Here is a 17,833-nt window from a genome sequence, read left to right as displayed (position 1 = left end):
ACTATATTTTAAGTAGAAGTAACTCAGACATCTTAAAAATTGAGTGTGTTTGTCCTTTAACTTGTTCAAATAATCACTGGTCTATCAGCAAATGCTACTCCAAGGAATAATGTTCAGTAAAGAAAGACTGCTACTTACAGAAATCCTACAAATCAATCCTTTTATAAGGAAGTAGGGGTATAGTGAGAAAAGCAACAGATTAAAAGTTGGAAGAACTAAGTTTACAGCTTTAATTTTTCCACTTTCTAATTGCGTGATCTTGGAGAAATCCTGACCTTTCTGAGTCTCAACAATCAAATCTTCAAACTGTTGAAGATCAATTAAATTACTTATAAGGTCTCTTTCAAGCATTAATATTCTGATTCCATCCCTAAAGAAGGCCTAGAATGATTAAGTATGGAGATCCAGGATTATGAGCAATCAAAACCAGGAAAAAAAAAAACCTGACGTATAAGGTATTATTTCTGTATGCCTATGGAGAACAGTAAAATACAGCAACAAGGTAATAAGGTGAAATACAGTAAACAGTGGTCTACAAACTGGGTCATGCGTACATACCCTGAGGAGCACCTGGGCATGGAGAGTTTCAAGGGAATTGATTTCTAGGTCTTTAACTTCCATATGTACAAGTTTCTAGAACCATTCTACTGACACGTCAGTTTTCATTTACCTCCTCTCCCCTTTCACCTCTCCTCTTCTGCCCTACATAAATCTCTACAAGTCCTGAAACTTACTGTGGAGCTGGGGCCTAACAACAGCTGAGGAGCCAAAAGGAGAGTTTAAAATATTAATGTTGAGGGGCTTCCCTGGTGGCGCAGTGGTTGAGAATCTGCCTGCCAATGCAGGGGACACGGGTTCGAGCCCTGGTCTGGGAAGATCCCACACGCTGCGGAGCAACTAGGCCCGTGAGCCACAACTACTGAGCCTGCGCGTCTGGAGCCTGTGCTCCGCAACAAGAGAGGCCGCGATAGTGAGAGGCCCGCGCACCGCGATGAAGAGTGGCCCCCGCTTGCCACAACTAGAGAAAGCCCTCGCACAGAAATGAAGACCCAACACAGCCATAAATAAATAAATAAATAATTTAAAAAAATATTAATGTTGAAAAAGTTAATTGCTCTCCAGACAGGGTATCAAATTTTTTTCAAATCAAGTGGTCACCAGCTCCTATTTCCATGAAAATGGAACGAGAACCAAATCCATGTGCTACTTGAGAAAGCCTTAAAAGTATTTTTGATTGTGGATCACTTTGCTGTCAACTCAAAAGAATGGGTGATACTGCTAAAATAAAGCACTTTTTATTACCATCTACTAAATCTGTGGACAAGATTTCTCAATACTTTAAAGTAAAAAAGGAAGAGAATCAGTGCAGAACCTCATCTTTTCTAATAATACTTATAAATGGATAAAATAGATTTCTAAATGATTTAAAATAAAGAAAATGCATTTCCAATTAAATTTTCACTATTTAATACTTATTAAATTTAATAACTCACATGTTGTTTTGATTGTCTACTGGTTATCACTGTATTGGTAACTCGATCCAAAATAAATCTGACACAGCCTTACAGACACAGGAAATTTCAAATGTTTTAAATTATAACTGTTTTTGCATAGAACTCAGAAGAACTGGGTGACACTGCTTAAGTACTTTCTATTTACATCTATTAAATTAATGAATGAATTTACTTTTGTTGTAGAAAAGTATGACACTGTGATTGATAAAATGCTTTCAAGTATAAAAGAATACATTAGGATAAGAATATGTAGAGACTGTCAAACAGAAATGAGTTCAAAGAGAAAAATAAGGAATGTAAAGATTCTGTTAAAATTAAGAACTTGCTCACGTTTTATTAAAACAGATGATGGGGATATCAAATTTTAAAAATTCCCCTGGATGTATTTAAAACTGTGATTTAAATAATACACCAAAATCTACATCATTTACAATTACACTTGGAAGAAAAATTCTAGATATGTAAGAAGGTATCCAGTTTTTTGAGAGTTTTTTCCCCTAGTTTTTCAAAGGGATATGTGAGCAAAAAATGTTTGAAAACCCTTGTAATAGAAGTCAAAATATGTCATTAGTCTTAACCTTCGTCCTAAGATACTGCCTACTGGACATCCCAACCTGGAGGGCTCCCAGACACTTGAACTCAACATATTTAAAAAGTAAACTTATAATGTACTCCACCACCCTCCCCCAATCCTCCACCACCCTCCCCCAGTCCTCCACACACATACACAAAAGAGGACAAGAAGAAAAATAAAACCTGCCTCTTCTTCCTTTTGTATTTTTATTACTAGCTTCATGATCTACCTGGTCTCCCAAATTTAAAAGGTGAAGTTTTTTGTTTGTTTGTTTTTAACCTCTCAAATCAAATCAGTTCCGAGGACCTAACTCCTGACTTCCTATCTCTATTCCTTCCACCACTGCCACTGTTCAAGATCTCTTCACGTGCTGTCATCCAACAGCTCTTCTTTAAAACAATAACTATACTTAAATTTACTTCCCAACATCTCCCACGGAGAGTGAAGCTACTTTATCCTTATCAGAGGTATACAAAAATACCTGTCACGCATACAGCTGAGTCACCCAAAGAATTACAGAATCGTGAAGTCAAACAGAACCAGAAAAGTCAAACCCCCTGACAAGAACCTCATCCAAGTATCTTTCGGGACTTTTTAATCTCATGAGGCAGTGTACTTCCTCTCTGGACATCTCTGTCAGAGATCTGGGCCCAAATACAACTTGTTTGACTTTTTCTAGGATTATTGTAGTTAAAACGGAGATTCATGTGAAAAGAAGAACACGTAAAATTACACAAAATTCTAAACAAAAAGTTAAAAATTACTTATAATTTCAGCATCCAGAGATAACTTCAGTTAGCATTTTCGGACATATATTGGCTTTTTTTCCTTTTGCAATCATGCACAGTATATGAATATGTATATATTTTGTGATTTATTTTTAAACAAAATCGGGATAAATCTGTAAATACCCTGAGGTTTTTTTTTTGTTTGTTTGCTAGCTTAAGGTTGTAAGCAATTCTTCATGCAATTAAATATTCTTCAAATTCTTCCAAGTATTTTAGTGGGTACACAATACAGAAATAGTAGAAAATACTAAAATTTATTTAGCCATTTGTAAACTATTTACACTATACATACTTTAAATTCTTCAATGCATTTTAGTGGTCATACAATATAAAGATAAATACCATATACTCACAATAAGAAATACTATAGTTAATTTAACCATTTATAAATTATTTGTTTTCAATTTTTCAGTGATAAATACATGATGAATATCCTTGAAGACCATTAATCTTTATCTACATTTCTAGTTATTTGCTCAGGACAGATACCCAATAGTAAATTATCAGGCAAAAGTATTAATTTTCTAAGTATTAATTTTTTTATTCAATTGCCAAATTACTTTTCAGAAAACGTAAAACAATTAGACTCCTACTAGCATTACATGAGTATAATCTTCAAGCTATACACTTATTTTTTAAAAATTTGTCAATCTGAAAGCAAAAATCAGTATCATTCTTTTAACCTGCATTTCTTTTATTACTAGTGTGCTTAAACACAAGATCTCCCTTTCTATTTCTATTGTTTCTACCTATTGGTCCTTATCTACCCTCTGAGGTAACATCCTTTTTCCATGCAGTAAGAGGAAGTAGAAGAGAATGCATGAGCTTTAGGGTCAGAATGACCCAGAGTTTAATCCATTTCCAGTACCTAGTTGTGTGGCCTTGGACAAGTGACAACTTTAAGCTTGGATCTCTTCCTGTATATTAGCAACTGACCTCACAAAGTAGGAAAAGGGTATAGCAATCAAGAACATACAACCAATCAAAATCTAAATTAATCCCCTTCTCCTCCCTCTCATTCACATGGCAATCCTTCAAATACTGGAAGACAGCAATGCTCCACCATCTCTCACCAAGTATTCCCCACCTCCATTCCCACCCCTCCTGGCCTAAAACCTGAGTCTTTTTTCTCCAGACTAAATGTCTCCAATTTCTTCAGTCACCTGTCAAACAATACAGTTTTCAAATTACCTCACCACCCTGGTCACTATCTTCAGAGTCTGATTTAGCTTAATCATCTCCTCCTAGAACACGGCATCTAGAACAAAATATTCCAGATATGGTTTGAAAAGACCAGAGCAAAGGTTATCATTTCAAATAATCGTCTCAAATCATCAAATCTGTTTCGTTTATCAAGATCCATGAACCAACAAAATCTATAATCCGTAAACCTAAAAGTCTAACTATATTCCACTCACCTTCACCAATGAGGGAGACCAGTTTGAAGGTAAGGGTGTGGAACATGACAGGCTCTTCTCCAAGATCTTGCCTGATGCCTCAGAAAAGCGATTTAACTTGCCTGTAAGCTCAGTTTACTTACTTCTTGGTAAAAATGGGATTTAATGTCTCTAAGCTCAGTTTACTCACTCCTTGGTGAAAATGAGAGTACTGACAATTACCTCATAAAGTAATCTTTTGTAAAGATTAAAAACATCAATTACAGTATCTGGCATGTAGGAGGTCATCAATAAATGGAAACAAATAATTATAATTAATACTGAAGCAAGACTATTGCATCTTTATTAAGCACTGTTTACCAAGTACTTTACATGGTCCTGAGCTAGAGTTTGGTTTACTCAAAACTTCGAGAAACAGAGTAGGTTTTGCTGAAATTTACTTATCTGATTAATAATTTTTCTTCCCCAAATTATGCCCTGCCTTTGCCCTCTCCTCCCTCTAGCCATCATCTTCAGAAAACGAAGAGCCACCCCTACCAGCAGGTGGAGGCATGGAGCAATAATCCAAAATTCCTACTCAAAATTATAAGCAAGAGAGACTCTGATGTCAACCACAGGATCAGTGGCACAGATCCCTTCAGAAGGCTTCCTGCCAGCAGCCAAAATGAAGCCCCGCAAATTTAGAAGGCTCATCTACAAATACAGTTTTTATTCCTTTCCTCACATACTGATCGTATGAACACTTACACCTGAATGCAACCATGCAAAAAGTGTCATTTACTTGTGAATAATCTTTTGAAAGGCAACATTTGGCAACAATGATTTGGCAACAATGTTAAAAATTAACGGTCTACCTTATTTTCAGGCAAGAACAGGCCATTTAAATGTGGAAGAGAATATACACTCAATTTTCTCTCCATTCAAAATAATCATAAAATACAAGCAATTTGTAGCCAGAAAAATATATTTTGAGTTGTTTTTAAATTAGAAGATTAAAAATTAATTGTTGAAGTTTTCTGGAGTGGCCAAAGGGAATGTAAGAATGTCCAGAAAACTTCCACTAAAGATACTGAGTCAAGAGACTTCTAACAAAATTAGAAAGATTTTATAGCCACACAACAAATGTGATACACACAGTCTTTAGTACAGAAAAAGAAAAAAATTAAATTCATTAAGAGGATCTGCATGCAATAAGGGTTCTTTATCATCTAAATTTCCTAGGTGTCTTTATGACTATTAATGGTCCCAGACAAAAACTGAGTTAAGCTAAACTTTGTCCGTTTCCCTTTCTTCAGCTCTCTTCTTCCAAGCCTGTCTCTATATCCATCCCCAGAAAAGAAGTCAATTCTCTAAAACTGCTGTAATCCTTTCTGAAAAAGGAAAAAAAGAATGAAGGGAGGAAGGGAGGGAAGGAGGGAAGGGGAAAGGAAGAGTTGAAATTTACACTAAGGGGCTTCCCTGGTGGCGCAGTGGTTAAGAATCTGCCTGCCAATGCAGGGGACACGGGTTCGAGCCCTGGTCTGGGAAGATCCCACATGCCACGGAGCGACTAAGCCCGTGAGCCGCAACTACAGAGCCTGCGCGTCTGGAGTCTGTGCTCCTCAACGGGAGAGGCCCGCGCACCGCGATGAAAAGTAGCCCCCGCTCGCTGCAACTGGAGAAAGCCCTCGCACGGAAACGAAGACCCAACATAGCCAAAAATAAAAAAATATATAAATAAATAAATAAATTAAAAAAAAAAAAAAAGAAAAGAAATTTACACTAAAGTGTTAGCAGAAGTCTTATCAAACTGCCTCGAAGAGAATGGATGGTACATCCCTCTCCCTCCTTCCACCCAAAGCGCGCGCCCTAACCTTCCTAACTCCTGCAAACAGCCTAATATTTTACCTCTCGCAGGACATTTGTGTTTAAAAACATTTTTTTTGAGTAGACAGTATGTACAACTGACAGAACTCTAGGCATTGCAACAAAGCAGCAAAATCTGGACATAGGTCTAAAACCTCTCAATTCACGTCCCACAGACTACACACATTCCTGATGACAACTTATAAACCAGTAATTTGAACACCTTACTCCTCAATCAAATCTGCAGTCCAAATACACTATAAATTTACATTAATATTATGCTTGAGCATGTTATTTGAAGTATAGTATAAAGACATATTTGTGCTGAAGTATAAGCCAAAATACGGTAGTACTGAATTTAAATCAAAATACGAAGCATTTCTGAAAACAGAAAAATGAAACCAAGGTCCCAACCAAAGGAGTGTCTTGGGAGTGGGCAGGGAGGAAGGTGTCAGGAAAAGAATCACTCCCCGGTTCACCACTGTTCACACGACCCCTGTACTGGCTTCTGAATGCAGGCTTGTGAAAAGGCAACAACTATGCTAACAATATTTGAAATGATGCTATTTACAAACTGATTAGATATATAAGAGCCTCCATAAATAAGCACAGGATATGCAAATGAAATGTCACAAAAGAGGTAATGCAAATGTACAAAAAACAGTTGAGAAACTGTACACTCTTGCCTACTGCAAGTGAAAACAAACTCGGTGTACCACAGCATATCTACTGAAGCAGTAAAACATTTATATAAATGTTTATAAAATATTTATAAAATGGTTATTTAACATATAAGTATTACAATTTAATACTATGTGATTGGAGATGAAAGAGATACGCTCATTCACCTTTGCACTGTAAAAGAAGAGAGAATTCTAGAAAGTCAAAAAGTGTTCCTACCTCTCGATCCAATCTAGTGCTTCCACTCTAAGGACTTTATCAAACTTGCATGAAGGTATTAAATGAAATTTTGCAGCCAACAGCAACAACCTGAAAGTAGCTCTCATGTTCCGCATCCGGAGAATGTGCTACGGACAGATCAACATGACATCACTACTAACCATCATTAAGCACACTACACACCTGCTCTGCCAATACAGTAGCCACTAGCCATATGGAGTTATTTAAACAAAACTGTATTTAAAATTCAATCCCTCAGTCAAAACTAGTCATATTTCAAGGGCTCACCTAGCCATACGGCTACTGACTATTATCTTAGATACTGCAGAGAACATTTCCATCATCACAGAAACTTCTTTTGATAGTGCTGATCTACATAGCTACCTGCGCCATCCTCTCTCCTCCTCCCCTACATGCACCCATTTACCCAGAAACATCTCCTTAACCTTCAGGCCTTAGCCTAAGGCTTAACTACCACGTGAGGCTTCCCCTGATTTACCCAGGAAATTTAGGTAGACCTTCTTGTGGTCTCATTACACCTTGATAACCCCAGTACAAAAATTACATCACATATAAGCATACCATTTTCCCCACCACAATCCTGTAAGCTTTTTCAAGGAGAAGCCAACTTCTACCCAAGGGGCTCTGAACTGTTCTGGCACATACAGGACCTCGATAATTTGTCATATACTTAGAACATTACCACAGACAACAGAGAGGTAGACTGTGACTACAGGTGAAAAATGTTTATGAATAAGGAAGGCAATGCTTCAAAAGAAAAACTTGGTTAGGTTGGCAGGCTCACAAGTGATTTTTTTTTTTTTTTAAACTACTAATTCTTTACATTTTCTCAGCACCTAACACAAGGAGCCTCGTTCACAGAGGTGTTCAGTAAATATTTGTGGAATAGTTTCTGGATTAAAAAAAAAAGACACCAAGAATGAACCCTGTGGTAAACTATGGACTCTGGGTGATACTGATGTATTAGGGAGGTTCGTGTACTGCTCATGTTGGGGATACTGATGATGGGGAAGCTATGCATGTTCCAGGTGAGGGAAATCTCTGCGTGTTCCACTCAACAGTGCTGTGAGCCTAAAACTGCTCTAAAAAAATCAAGTCTATTTAAGAAAAAAGATACAGATGCTAAATTAGAAATCCAATTTAGCTTATTATGGTATTAAAAGCATATGTTTACATGTTAGATCCCAAAATTTTGTTCAATAATAATACATATCATAGATTTATGTTAAATTTTAAAAATTAAACCTCAGATTTCTAACCCAAATAAGATTTGTTTCCAGTGCATAGAAAATCTGACTGAAATAATCCCAGGTGCGGTGTTTTGGCACGCTATCAATACACTAACTCAACTTCCATGCTTAATAAGCACCTACCTATGCAAAGCAATGTGGCCACAGCAGTGAACAAGATAATTTCTGCTCTCACAATATTTTTTTCCAAATAAGAAATGTATTCTGCAAGATGAATGTTTTTATACTCAACTATCAACAACGGATATCCCCCAAATGGCGAAAACAATGATCAATCATCTTCTATTATCCTTATTTTTCAAATAATTAAAAAATTCGTATTAACCATTTGAGAAAGTAGTACATGACCTGGTTTAAAACAAAAAGTTAATGCTTCATTTACTTGGCATCCTTGGGAGAGTTGGTGCTCCACATAAATGAATTTTCCAGATAACTCGGGCTCGTCCATTTAAACATCAACACTTAAACTGTTCGGCATGGAGATTTTTCTTTTTTTTTTTTTAACAGTACAAATCTTTCAACTTTTAAAAACAGACTCTATTAAATACTATTTTGACTAATGTCAAAAACATAACTGTGTTGTATAACACTCAAGATGCCAAACTCTATGTCCTTTTTAAAAGTTTTTGGCTTTGAAGAGCGTTTCTTTTGATCCCGAGCCCTTGGTGCGTCAGCTGTCAACTTTTGCTGCTATCAGTATGAACCTGACTCTAGCAGCCTCCCATCCCCCTTCAAATCTGCTGCTACTTGGAAAACGAGTTTGTCAGAATTTTGCCTAAAACACACTGGCTTTGAGAGGATCTCCAAATCTACTTTGGTTGCTCAGAGTCTTCGCTTACTTCCTGAATCTGTTAAAGTCTGGATAGCCAAGTTTTGGATAAAAGAGTTACTGCTATACCTGGATGAAAGTCCTTTTGTTGATGTCCTATTCTCAACTGATGCTCAGTCAGAGTTAACTTCATTAGCCATTCACTCATTCAACCAATATTACTAAGTCCCTACTAAGAACTGGGCTCCCATATTACAATGAAAATTGAGAAGACTGCTAGTTGTGAACATATTTTAAAATACAAGTACTCTAATATAAATAACTGTTCTACTTAGTGCCTAAGGAAAAAAAAAGAAAAAGAAAAAGAAAAACAGATTTCTTAAAGTCTTTTAAATAAAACTATAAAACCACCCAAACTTTTTATAATTCCTGTAACTGAAGACTTAGAAACTGAAGATTCAAGGGTAAAGAAAGCTTTTGATTTAACCAAATATTTACTTTATAGAGCTCTAAATAAGATTCCAAGATTTTCTACCTCTTTTTCAGTCTATTACAAATTCCCATCTGGCCCTAAAGAAATCACTATGACATATGTTTTAGTATTAAATGATAATCAAAGTCTTGATAATGATAAATATACCCATTCAGCATCATGGTAAGTTTACTGTCATTTTAATGTTGTGCATCGCTAATTTGAAAAAAGTGTTAGTTCAGGAAAACTTCTGTCCAAGTTTTCAGAAGTTCCTATACACTTCACTTTGGGGTACAAACAATTTTTTTAAGTTTGAATAGTAAGTATGGTGTGACTATACAATATTTGCTTTATCTGCCAATCATATTTTTAAAATTCCATTACCCATTTAAATCTAAGGCTAGGAAATGAGTCAAGAAGGAATGGAGCTTAAAGTTGGTCTCTGTGGATTAATTACGACATCAGGTAAACTCCCTGGCATCAGCCTTACTTGTTTTAGCTCCCTTGGAATCTCCCATCTCATTCATTTTCTCCTTGGGGAGCACAAGTAACTTTATTCACATTTTATAATTTTACAAATGATTACTGATTGCCTTGATTATTTAGACTGAACCGGAAATGGGTATTAGTCATGTGCTGCTGATATAAGAAATGAAAAAGTTACTGCCATTAAAAACCTTTTTAATGCATTAGTATCTCTTCAGTATTAAATTTGGAACCTGAAAATGCTTTAAGCAGTACTGTAAAGGCAGATCACGGACCTAACTTTAAAAGTAACTATGTAGCATTATTTTTAGATGTCACTTAATATTATAGTAATCTTTACAAGTTGGCTCTGACCTCATTAGCATACCACCTTGTCATGCGAAAGAAGTCTGATTTTAAATAAAAACAATTCACAGAGAAACCCAAATGTAGGCTACTGCTCTCTCTCTACAAACAATTTAGGCAAAGAAGCAAATGGCAAATATTTACTGGACACACCTACTGTAAGTAAATCTCTATCGGGTGCTACCCACACTACCAGTAAAAACCAAAAGAAATACAGACCGGGCTCAAGATATTTACAATATAATAGGAGAGAAAAACATATACCCCCATAAAAGAAGCTAATATTAATCAACAGGAAAAATAAATATACGTGATTCAAAAAGTGATCGTGAACATGTGACGTTCTGGCAGCAGAAATGGAGGGCACTCACTCAGTTCAAATGTAAACAAAACAAAATTCTTTTAGCCTCCCTATTTTAAATCCGGCAATCAAAATCAGCCAGAAGTAGAAGCTGGGCCAACAGCATCACCATAGAAAAAACAAAACACGAAATTCTCAGGAGCAACTGGTATTGGACCATTCAAAACAAAGTCTTTCTGGGAGTGCTCCATCAGTAGTTTTTCTATTAAAACCTCCTTATCCAATTAAAAACAAAACTGGTTCCTGCCTATCAACTTTACGAAAACCGAAGCTTCGAGGAAGCACTCTGGAGACCGATACCACTTAGGGTCCATCCACATCATCGAAGGAGTCGGGGAGAAGAGCAACCGGGAATCGGCCTATTGTTCGGAGGACCGCAGGACCGTCCGAGCACCGCAGGGCGCGCGGGAGCTGCGGGGGGGGAGGCGCGCACCTAGCACAGGTGTGTGGGCGTGAGGGTGGCCAGGTGTGCCCAGGGCCACCGCCGACGAAGACAGTCCCAACTTCCAGACCGAGACGTCGAGAAAGGGAGGAAGACGAAGTCATTCCTGAGTCTTAAGCTGCTGAGCACGGAGGGGGGCGGGCCTGGGAAGGGTCTGCAGGGCTCCCAGAGCCCACCCGGGTCCAGGCTTGAGTAGGCCGGGGGGCTGAAGCCCCGAGGGTCAAGGAAAAGGCTCTCGAATCGAGGGGCCAGACTAGAAATCCCCGAACAATGGGCAGTGGTGGATCTGGGGTGAACGGCGAGGACTGGGGAGTAGGGGTCGCGGAGGTGAAGCCAGGTGGGAGGAGGGAAACAACAGAGAAGCCCCCAGGCGTGGGCCACCGGCGGCGGCGGCGGCGGCGGCGTTTACCTGTGAGAGCTGCCGGGGATTGGGGCAGCCGAAGAGCGCGGAGCTGGAGCTGAAGCTGATGGCCCCTCGGCGGCTGAGGACGTGCTGGGGCACCGGCCTGTCCAGGGGCAGCACCGGCAGCTGGTAACATACTTCCATTGAATACGCCCGCCCTGCCCCCGCGCGGCGCCCGCCCTGCCGCGGCCGCCGGCCCCTGCGCTGGGAAGGGGCCGCGGCTCGGGGGCTCCGGGCCGAGGCGGGGGCAGGGCGGGCGGGCGTCGACCCCGGGCCGGGAAGCCGCGCTCACGCCTCCCCCACCCCAACACTCCACCCGGGCTGCCGGCGGCAAGGCGCTGCGGGGGCCGCGGCTACGGTTACGAAGAGTAGCGCGCGCCCGGCTCCGGGGTGCAAGCGGGGGCAGCACGAGCCAAGTCGGAGGGGGAACCCCGGCGCCGCCAGGCTCTTCGGCCGAGAGGAGAGGGTCCGGGCCAGCGGCGTAGGAGCGGAGCAAGGACAGAGTAAAGCGGTGCAAGAAAAGACTGCTGGAGCCAGCGGCGAGACGCAGGGCGCGCGGGACTCGGGTGCAGCCACCAGCTCCGGCCGCCGCCGCCGCCGCCGCGGTCCTGCCCCTCCCCTCCTCCCCCGGAGCCTGACTTCACTCCGCCGCCAGCGCGAGCCCGGCGTAATTCACACTTTGTAGCCGCGGACCCTGCGCCAACCACCGCCGCCGCCACCGTGACGTCACGACGCTGCGCCGCAGGCCCCGCGCCGCCGCAGCGTCCAGGGAGACCGGCTAGCAGCGGAGGGGTTGAGTCGCCCTCCTCCTGTGCCGCACCTTGGAGCTCAGTCACCGTTTTCTCCCGCTTCACGCTGCCCTCCTCCCCCACCAATCCTCGTCCTGCAGGCCCCCCAGCCAAGGCGCGTGCGCACGAGGCCCCGCCGTTTCGGGACATTCCCCTTATCGCTAAACTCTGGCGTTCGGGCGCGCTGAGGGTGTGGGGTGGGCTCAGCCTACACTAGAGGCGCGGTTTCGGCTTTTCGGCTCCAAAAACCCAAAGCACCCGGCCCACTCGCTGCGTCCAGCCCCGACCGCGGGGTCACCGCCGTGTTTCCCTCCTCGAATTCCCGTTCTTGGGCTTCGCTCGGGACCGCTGCGGCAGTGACGTCAGCGGGCCGCGCGGGCACCGTCCTCCCCGCTACGTCACTGCCAGTCCCCCGGCGGGGTCGGGCTGGGCGCTCCCCTGGCAGGTGCGGCCCCAGGGCCGTCCCAGGCGGAGGGGCCAAGAGCGGAGCCGAGAGCGCGGGCGGGGGCAGGGGGCGAGGGGTGGGGGTGGGGGGAACACCAAGGCTGAGAAAGAAGAAGTGAGAGTATGCACTGGAAAATATGAGAAGGGAAGGATGAAAATGAGAAGCCAGAGGGGGAAAGGAGACTGCGTGCCCTTTTACCAAAAGTGTTTTCGTTTTTGGCTTTGATTTCTAGAAGGCAGGAGAAAATAACTCTTGACGTGGTTTGTAAACTGCAGGTTCATTTTGTCACATTTCTTCCCAAACCATCAAAGCTTTTCAGCTGCAACCCTTTGTTTCAAGTGCATTCCAGCCTCTGGGACATCAGCCTGCACAAGCTTTCCCCTGCTGGCAAAATTGTTGATTTGGCTCTGCTTTCAGGTCACCCAGGCTTCCACTTCTGTGCTATGCCCAGCCAACCACTGGCAAGGTGGCAGGTCTCTGAAAGTACTGCATAGCCAGTACCGATGAGATCAGGTGACATGTGCTCTTGATCCCATAGATCAACAGAAGTCTACAAGACCTTTTATCGTCTTTCCATGACATCTGTTTCTTTTATATCACTTAAAAGTTTCTACCTTCTCGTGAGCATTTTTCTACTTGTCTGCTTTCTACTATTAAAAGGATATCACTTCCAATGTGGTTTCATGGATTTTTGTCCTCACTAGATGGTAAGCTTCCCTTCAGCGCAACTGTTACCAACCGGGGTTCTTGTACTCGTTCCTAAGAGGCCAGACGGGAAGCTCAAGCAAGGCTTTATTGGGCCTCTTGCTACTGCAGGAGGGAGTGAAAACAAGTAACAGGTTCCCTTGCTAACTGGGCGGGCGGGGGTGGGGGGGTGGTGGGGGGGGAAGTCCTGAGCTGGTCCCTTAGATGGGGTGAGGGAGGGGAGGATCCTGGGGTCGTGCTGGGGGGGTGGCTTAGGCAGTCTACCCACCCCTTTGACGGTGTTGTGTGCAGGGATCATGCACCGTACCCTGCTTTTGCTCCGGACACCTCAGAAGTGGCAGTTGGGTTTTTGGTCTTTTTGTAGCTTGTTGTTCATAATTTGCCCCAGCTGTGTATTCATGCATTTATTTTTAGTCCCTTATTGTTTCTTTTCGTTCTCTTGCTTGAGGAGCTGTTGGTCCAGGTGTAACCACTGCAGCAGATCCCAGCCTGTCTCCCAACAACTGACCCAAGTCATCTTTGAAACCCTAATTACTCCCACGACGTCTAGCAGATTTGAGCATCCTCTGTATACTTGTGATTAAGCTGAGTTCTCCCTCGTATTTACATCTGACAAAAACCCCATGAGGTAATAGTTTCTAAATTGAAACGAGGCTCAGGGAAACATGACTTGCCTTAGATCTTCCACAGATAAATGGCAGAACTTACCTCAAATAATGTCTGAATTCTGTGTTCATCTAAACACCCAGAAAGCAGTATTGGTGTGATATCAGACAGTATATGCCAAGTAACTCTGTCATACTTAATAACATCTAAGAGACTTGATGAAATCGTTTAACAAGACTCAGATCTCCCTCAGCAGAGAGGGGAGCTAACATTTACTACGCACCCACTGTGAACTGTGATAGGTATTCTATATACAGTGTTTCACTTAGCCCTATGCAACAGCTGCAAAAGTAAAAACTGGATCCCAACTCTACAGATGGGGAATCAGGTTTCGAGGCCATAAATCATTTGTGCCCCTGAACTCTGTTCTGTATGATTTCAGAGCCATGCGTTTCCACCACACCGTGTGGTTGCTCAAGACCAGACCTTCAGCTGTTTTCAGTGTTCTTTACTGTATTGAAGAGTGTATTAGGGTTCTTCAGAAAAACAGAACCTATAGGGTATATACAGAGCGAGTGAGAGAGGGCTAAGGAGAGAGAGCAAGAGAGAGAGCGCAAGAGAGAGAGTGAGAGAGAGGGAGAGCAAGATTGATTTGCCACACATGTTCCTCCTCCAGAGGGCAGAGAAGCTGGAGGAGCTGCCCCCTTGCCAGTGAGGAGAGCTAGTGGATCATGTGCAAAATAACAGTGGTGCCTGGGACCCTGCAGGGACCTTTCAAGTGTAATGGCTGGTGCTTCACTTCCACTTTTTAATCCTTTTGCAAATTTCTATCGTGGCCAACCATAACCAAAACTATAAAAGGAAGAGAATTCTGGGAAATGTAGTTCCAACTTAGCTAAGCTGTCAGAACATAACCACCCCAGTCCAACACTTGCCAACTTGACATCCATACACACTCTTTTAATTGTATTTAATTTTCAAATAAAGATGATAGCAAAATCATGCCTCTGTCCATATGATGCAACTCTCTTTCATATAACCCAAAAGAGCTCCCTCCTTCCCCAAGAGGATGGAGTCTTTGAGTGATGTTAATTACTCTTCTTGACAAGTCACAGTATATACCTTGGCTATCCTGTAACTTATATACTAAGATATAGGTTTACCTACTATTAACACATCATAGGGGAATGAGAGAGGAGAAAAAAAATAATTGGTTAATAAATACAGATAAATTCATATCAAAATTAGGAAAAATGCTCAGAACTATTGTAGTCCTTGTATCTGCAACTGACAACATGATCATAGTTACTATTTATAACTATTTTCTTGCTCCCATGACCTGTCTCATATCCCATTTGCCTTCAGCAAGCATCTCAGCTGAAAATGATGTGGGTCACTCCACTTGCCTTGTGGAGTGACCCAAACCTTCATTCCTAAAGGATCTGGGCCAGCAGAGGTTCTACTGCTATCGGTAAAAGTATTCTTGGTTGTAGTTCTCCACTGTCATAACACGGAGCATTGGAGTACTAAGTACTAAGAGGCACCCCCAAAGAATCTCCTGCTTTCCAGCCATGTTCCTCCCTTTTCCCATTGTGTAGCAACAACTCAAAATCTGCTTAGTAGCCAGGGTCAATCACCCCAGGCAGTAGAGTAACCCCTTTCTTTGCATGTTGGTTAACTAGCACAAGGCTCCCCAAATGGCCAAGTGGCAGTCTCAACTTCCAGTTTAATTGAACTCTTGCTGTGTACCCTGGTGGAAACATTCTTCTTTGAGAACGAAGACCTCTGGACCAGGAGAGCCCAAAGTTGCAGGAATGGGAAGCAAAATTTTGCACTAGGGGTAAAAGTAAGAGGATCTACTCCCAAGCCCACTCCTTGATTCCGGGATCATGGATATACATTTAGATTTAGAACATATGCCAAAACCCGGAGAATATTATCCTCGCTACACGAGGTATTGCCACCCAGCTGGTACGATTAATTATTGAGTCTTCAAAAGGCCATTCCAATGAACCTTAAAACATGCTAAGTGAAAGAAGCCAGATACAAAATGCTAAATATTGTATGACTCCATTTATATGAAATATCCAGAATAGGCAAACCATAGAGACAGAAAGCTAATTAGTGCTTGCCAGGGGCTGGCGAGGGGGAGGAGTGGGGAGACTGCTTAATGGGTATGGGGTTTCCTTTTGGAGTAATGAAAAAGTTCTGGAGCTAGATAGAGGTAATGGTTGCACAGCATTGTGAATGTCCTTAATGCCACTGAATTGTACATTTTTAAATGGTTAAAATTGTAATTTTTATCACAATAAAGAGAAAGGCCATTTGATCATCCTATTAAGCCAGCTACTTCAGGGTAACAGGCAACATAATAAGACCAGTAAATTCTATGAGCAGGAACCCATTGCTTTATTTGCTGTAAAATGAGTTTCTTGGTTAAAAGTAACACTGGGTGGAATAGTGTGATGGTGTAAGTCCATGCATGGTGGTTTTGATAGAAGCACTGCAATCAAGGAAGGAAACTCACTTCCAGAATAAGTATCTATTCAGGGAGAAAAAAAGGGCTGCTTCTTCATAACGGAAGAGGCTTAATGCAATGTACCTGATGGCTAAGTGATACCTCCAGGAAATGGAAGCTTAGTCTTACACTCTGCTGTAGGCAACTTGAGCACTTAGCAATAGCTGTAGCCAGATTGGCCTTGTTGAGTGGAAATCAGTCCTGCTTAAAGCCACATCTAGCCCTCGTCCTGCCACCATGGCCACGTTGTTCATGAGTCTGTTGGGCAAGGCCAGGGGTAGATGGAGGAAAAGGCTGACTGACATACACAGAATGTATCATCTCATCCACCTGATTATTATGATCATCCTCTAATGAGACTCCTCTTAGGAATCACATGAGACACAAATATATTCACACCCTGCTTATTCAATCTATCCACATATACACCTTTCCCAGACCTCCTTATCACCAATTGTCTAATTATGTTCCTTCCAAGTTCCAGACCATACAGCCAAACGGTCAGACACTGCCCATCAGTATGATCTGCATATCTAGCTATCTCTCTTCAGAAAAAATGAACAACCAGGAGTACTGCTCCAGGTTCTCCCACTGGGAGTATTTCTCTTCACTACCTTCAGGGCTACCCCCAAAGAGTGTTCATAGTGCTGTAGCTATCCACTTTCTGCACCACAGAATACAGAACTATCTGTAAGACAGTCCCAAATAAAATCTTTTTCTTCTATCACTCAACAGGAGATAGGGGGCTCCCCATGATACCTTAGATGAAAGTTGAGAGGGAGGAGACATTGTGGTAGTAATAGGAATGATGGGCATCTGGGCCACTAGATTATAAAATTTACCTGCACCTCAAAAGACCTGCTTGAGCCTGATCTCATGTATACCACTTCCACCTGATGGAGTGCTGCTAGGCACGACCAACTTTATGGTTTGGTGTATCAGAATACATTTAGTACACTTTGGGTTGCTCAGGTCACAAGGTAATTTGATAGTTTGTGATCAAGCATTTAGTTTCTACTAGGGCCCAGCGGAAGCAAGAATAGTTTCTCAAAAGGGGAATAGTTATGTAGAGAAGATGACATAGCTTTGTTCCAATATCCTAAAAGCCTGCACTGATTCAATTATAGAGGATCACCAAAGGCTTTATATGGTATCCCTAACCTATCACAGCAGCATATCTGCTGGGTCATATGGCCCAAGTGAC

The 17,833-nt window shown here is 42.0% G+C and overlaps 1 protein-coding gene across 3 annotated transcripts in view; it reads right to left on the bottom strand.

The window, feature by feature from the left end:
• Positions 1–17,833, bottom strand: part of PDE7A (phosphodiesterase 7A) — a 349,141-nt gene that overhangs the window by 91,755 nt on the left and 239,553 nt on the right. Inside the window, exon 1 of one of the 3 annotated variants that reach the window (XM_036830354.1) lies at positions 11,574–11,814. The exons of the other annotated variants lie outside the window; for them this stretch is intronic. Coding sequence (XP_036686249.1) covers positions 11,574–11,711 — 138 coding nt within the window. The 5' untranslated portion in view covers positions 11,712–11,814. Of the gene's footprint in view, positions 1–11,573; positions 11,815–17,833 lie in introns of those variants that run through there. 3 annotated transcript variants of the gene reach the window in all.

This window comes from Balaenoptera musculus, chromosome 17, assembly GCF_009873245.2.
Source record: "Balaenoptera musculus isolate JJ_BM4_2016_0621 chromosome 17, mBalMus1.pri.v3, whole genome shotgun sequence".
NCBI lineage: Eukaryota > Metazoa > Chordata > Mammalia > Artiodactyla > Balaenopteridae > Balaenoptera > Balaenoptera musculus.
Note: the sequence above shows the minus strand (reverse complement) of the source record. Positions and strands in the feature narration are given on the sequence as shown.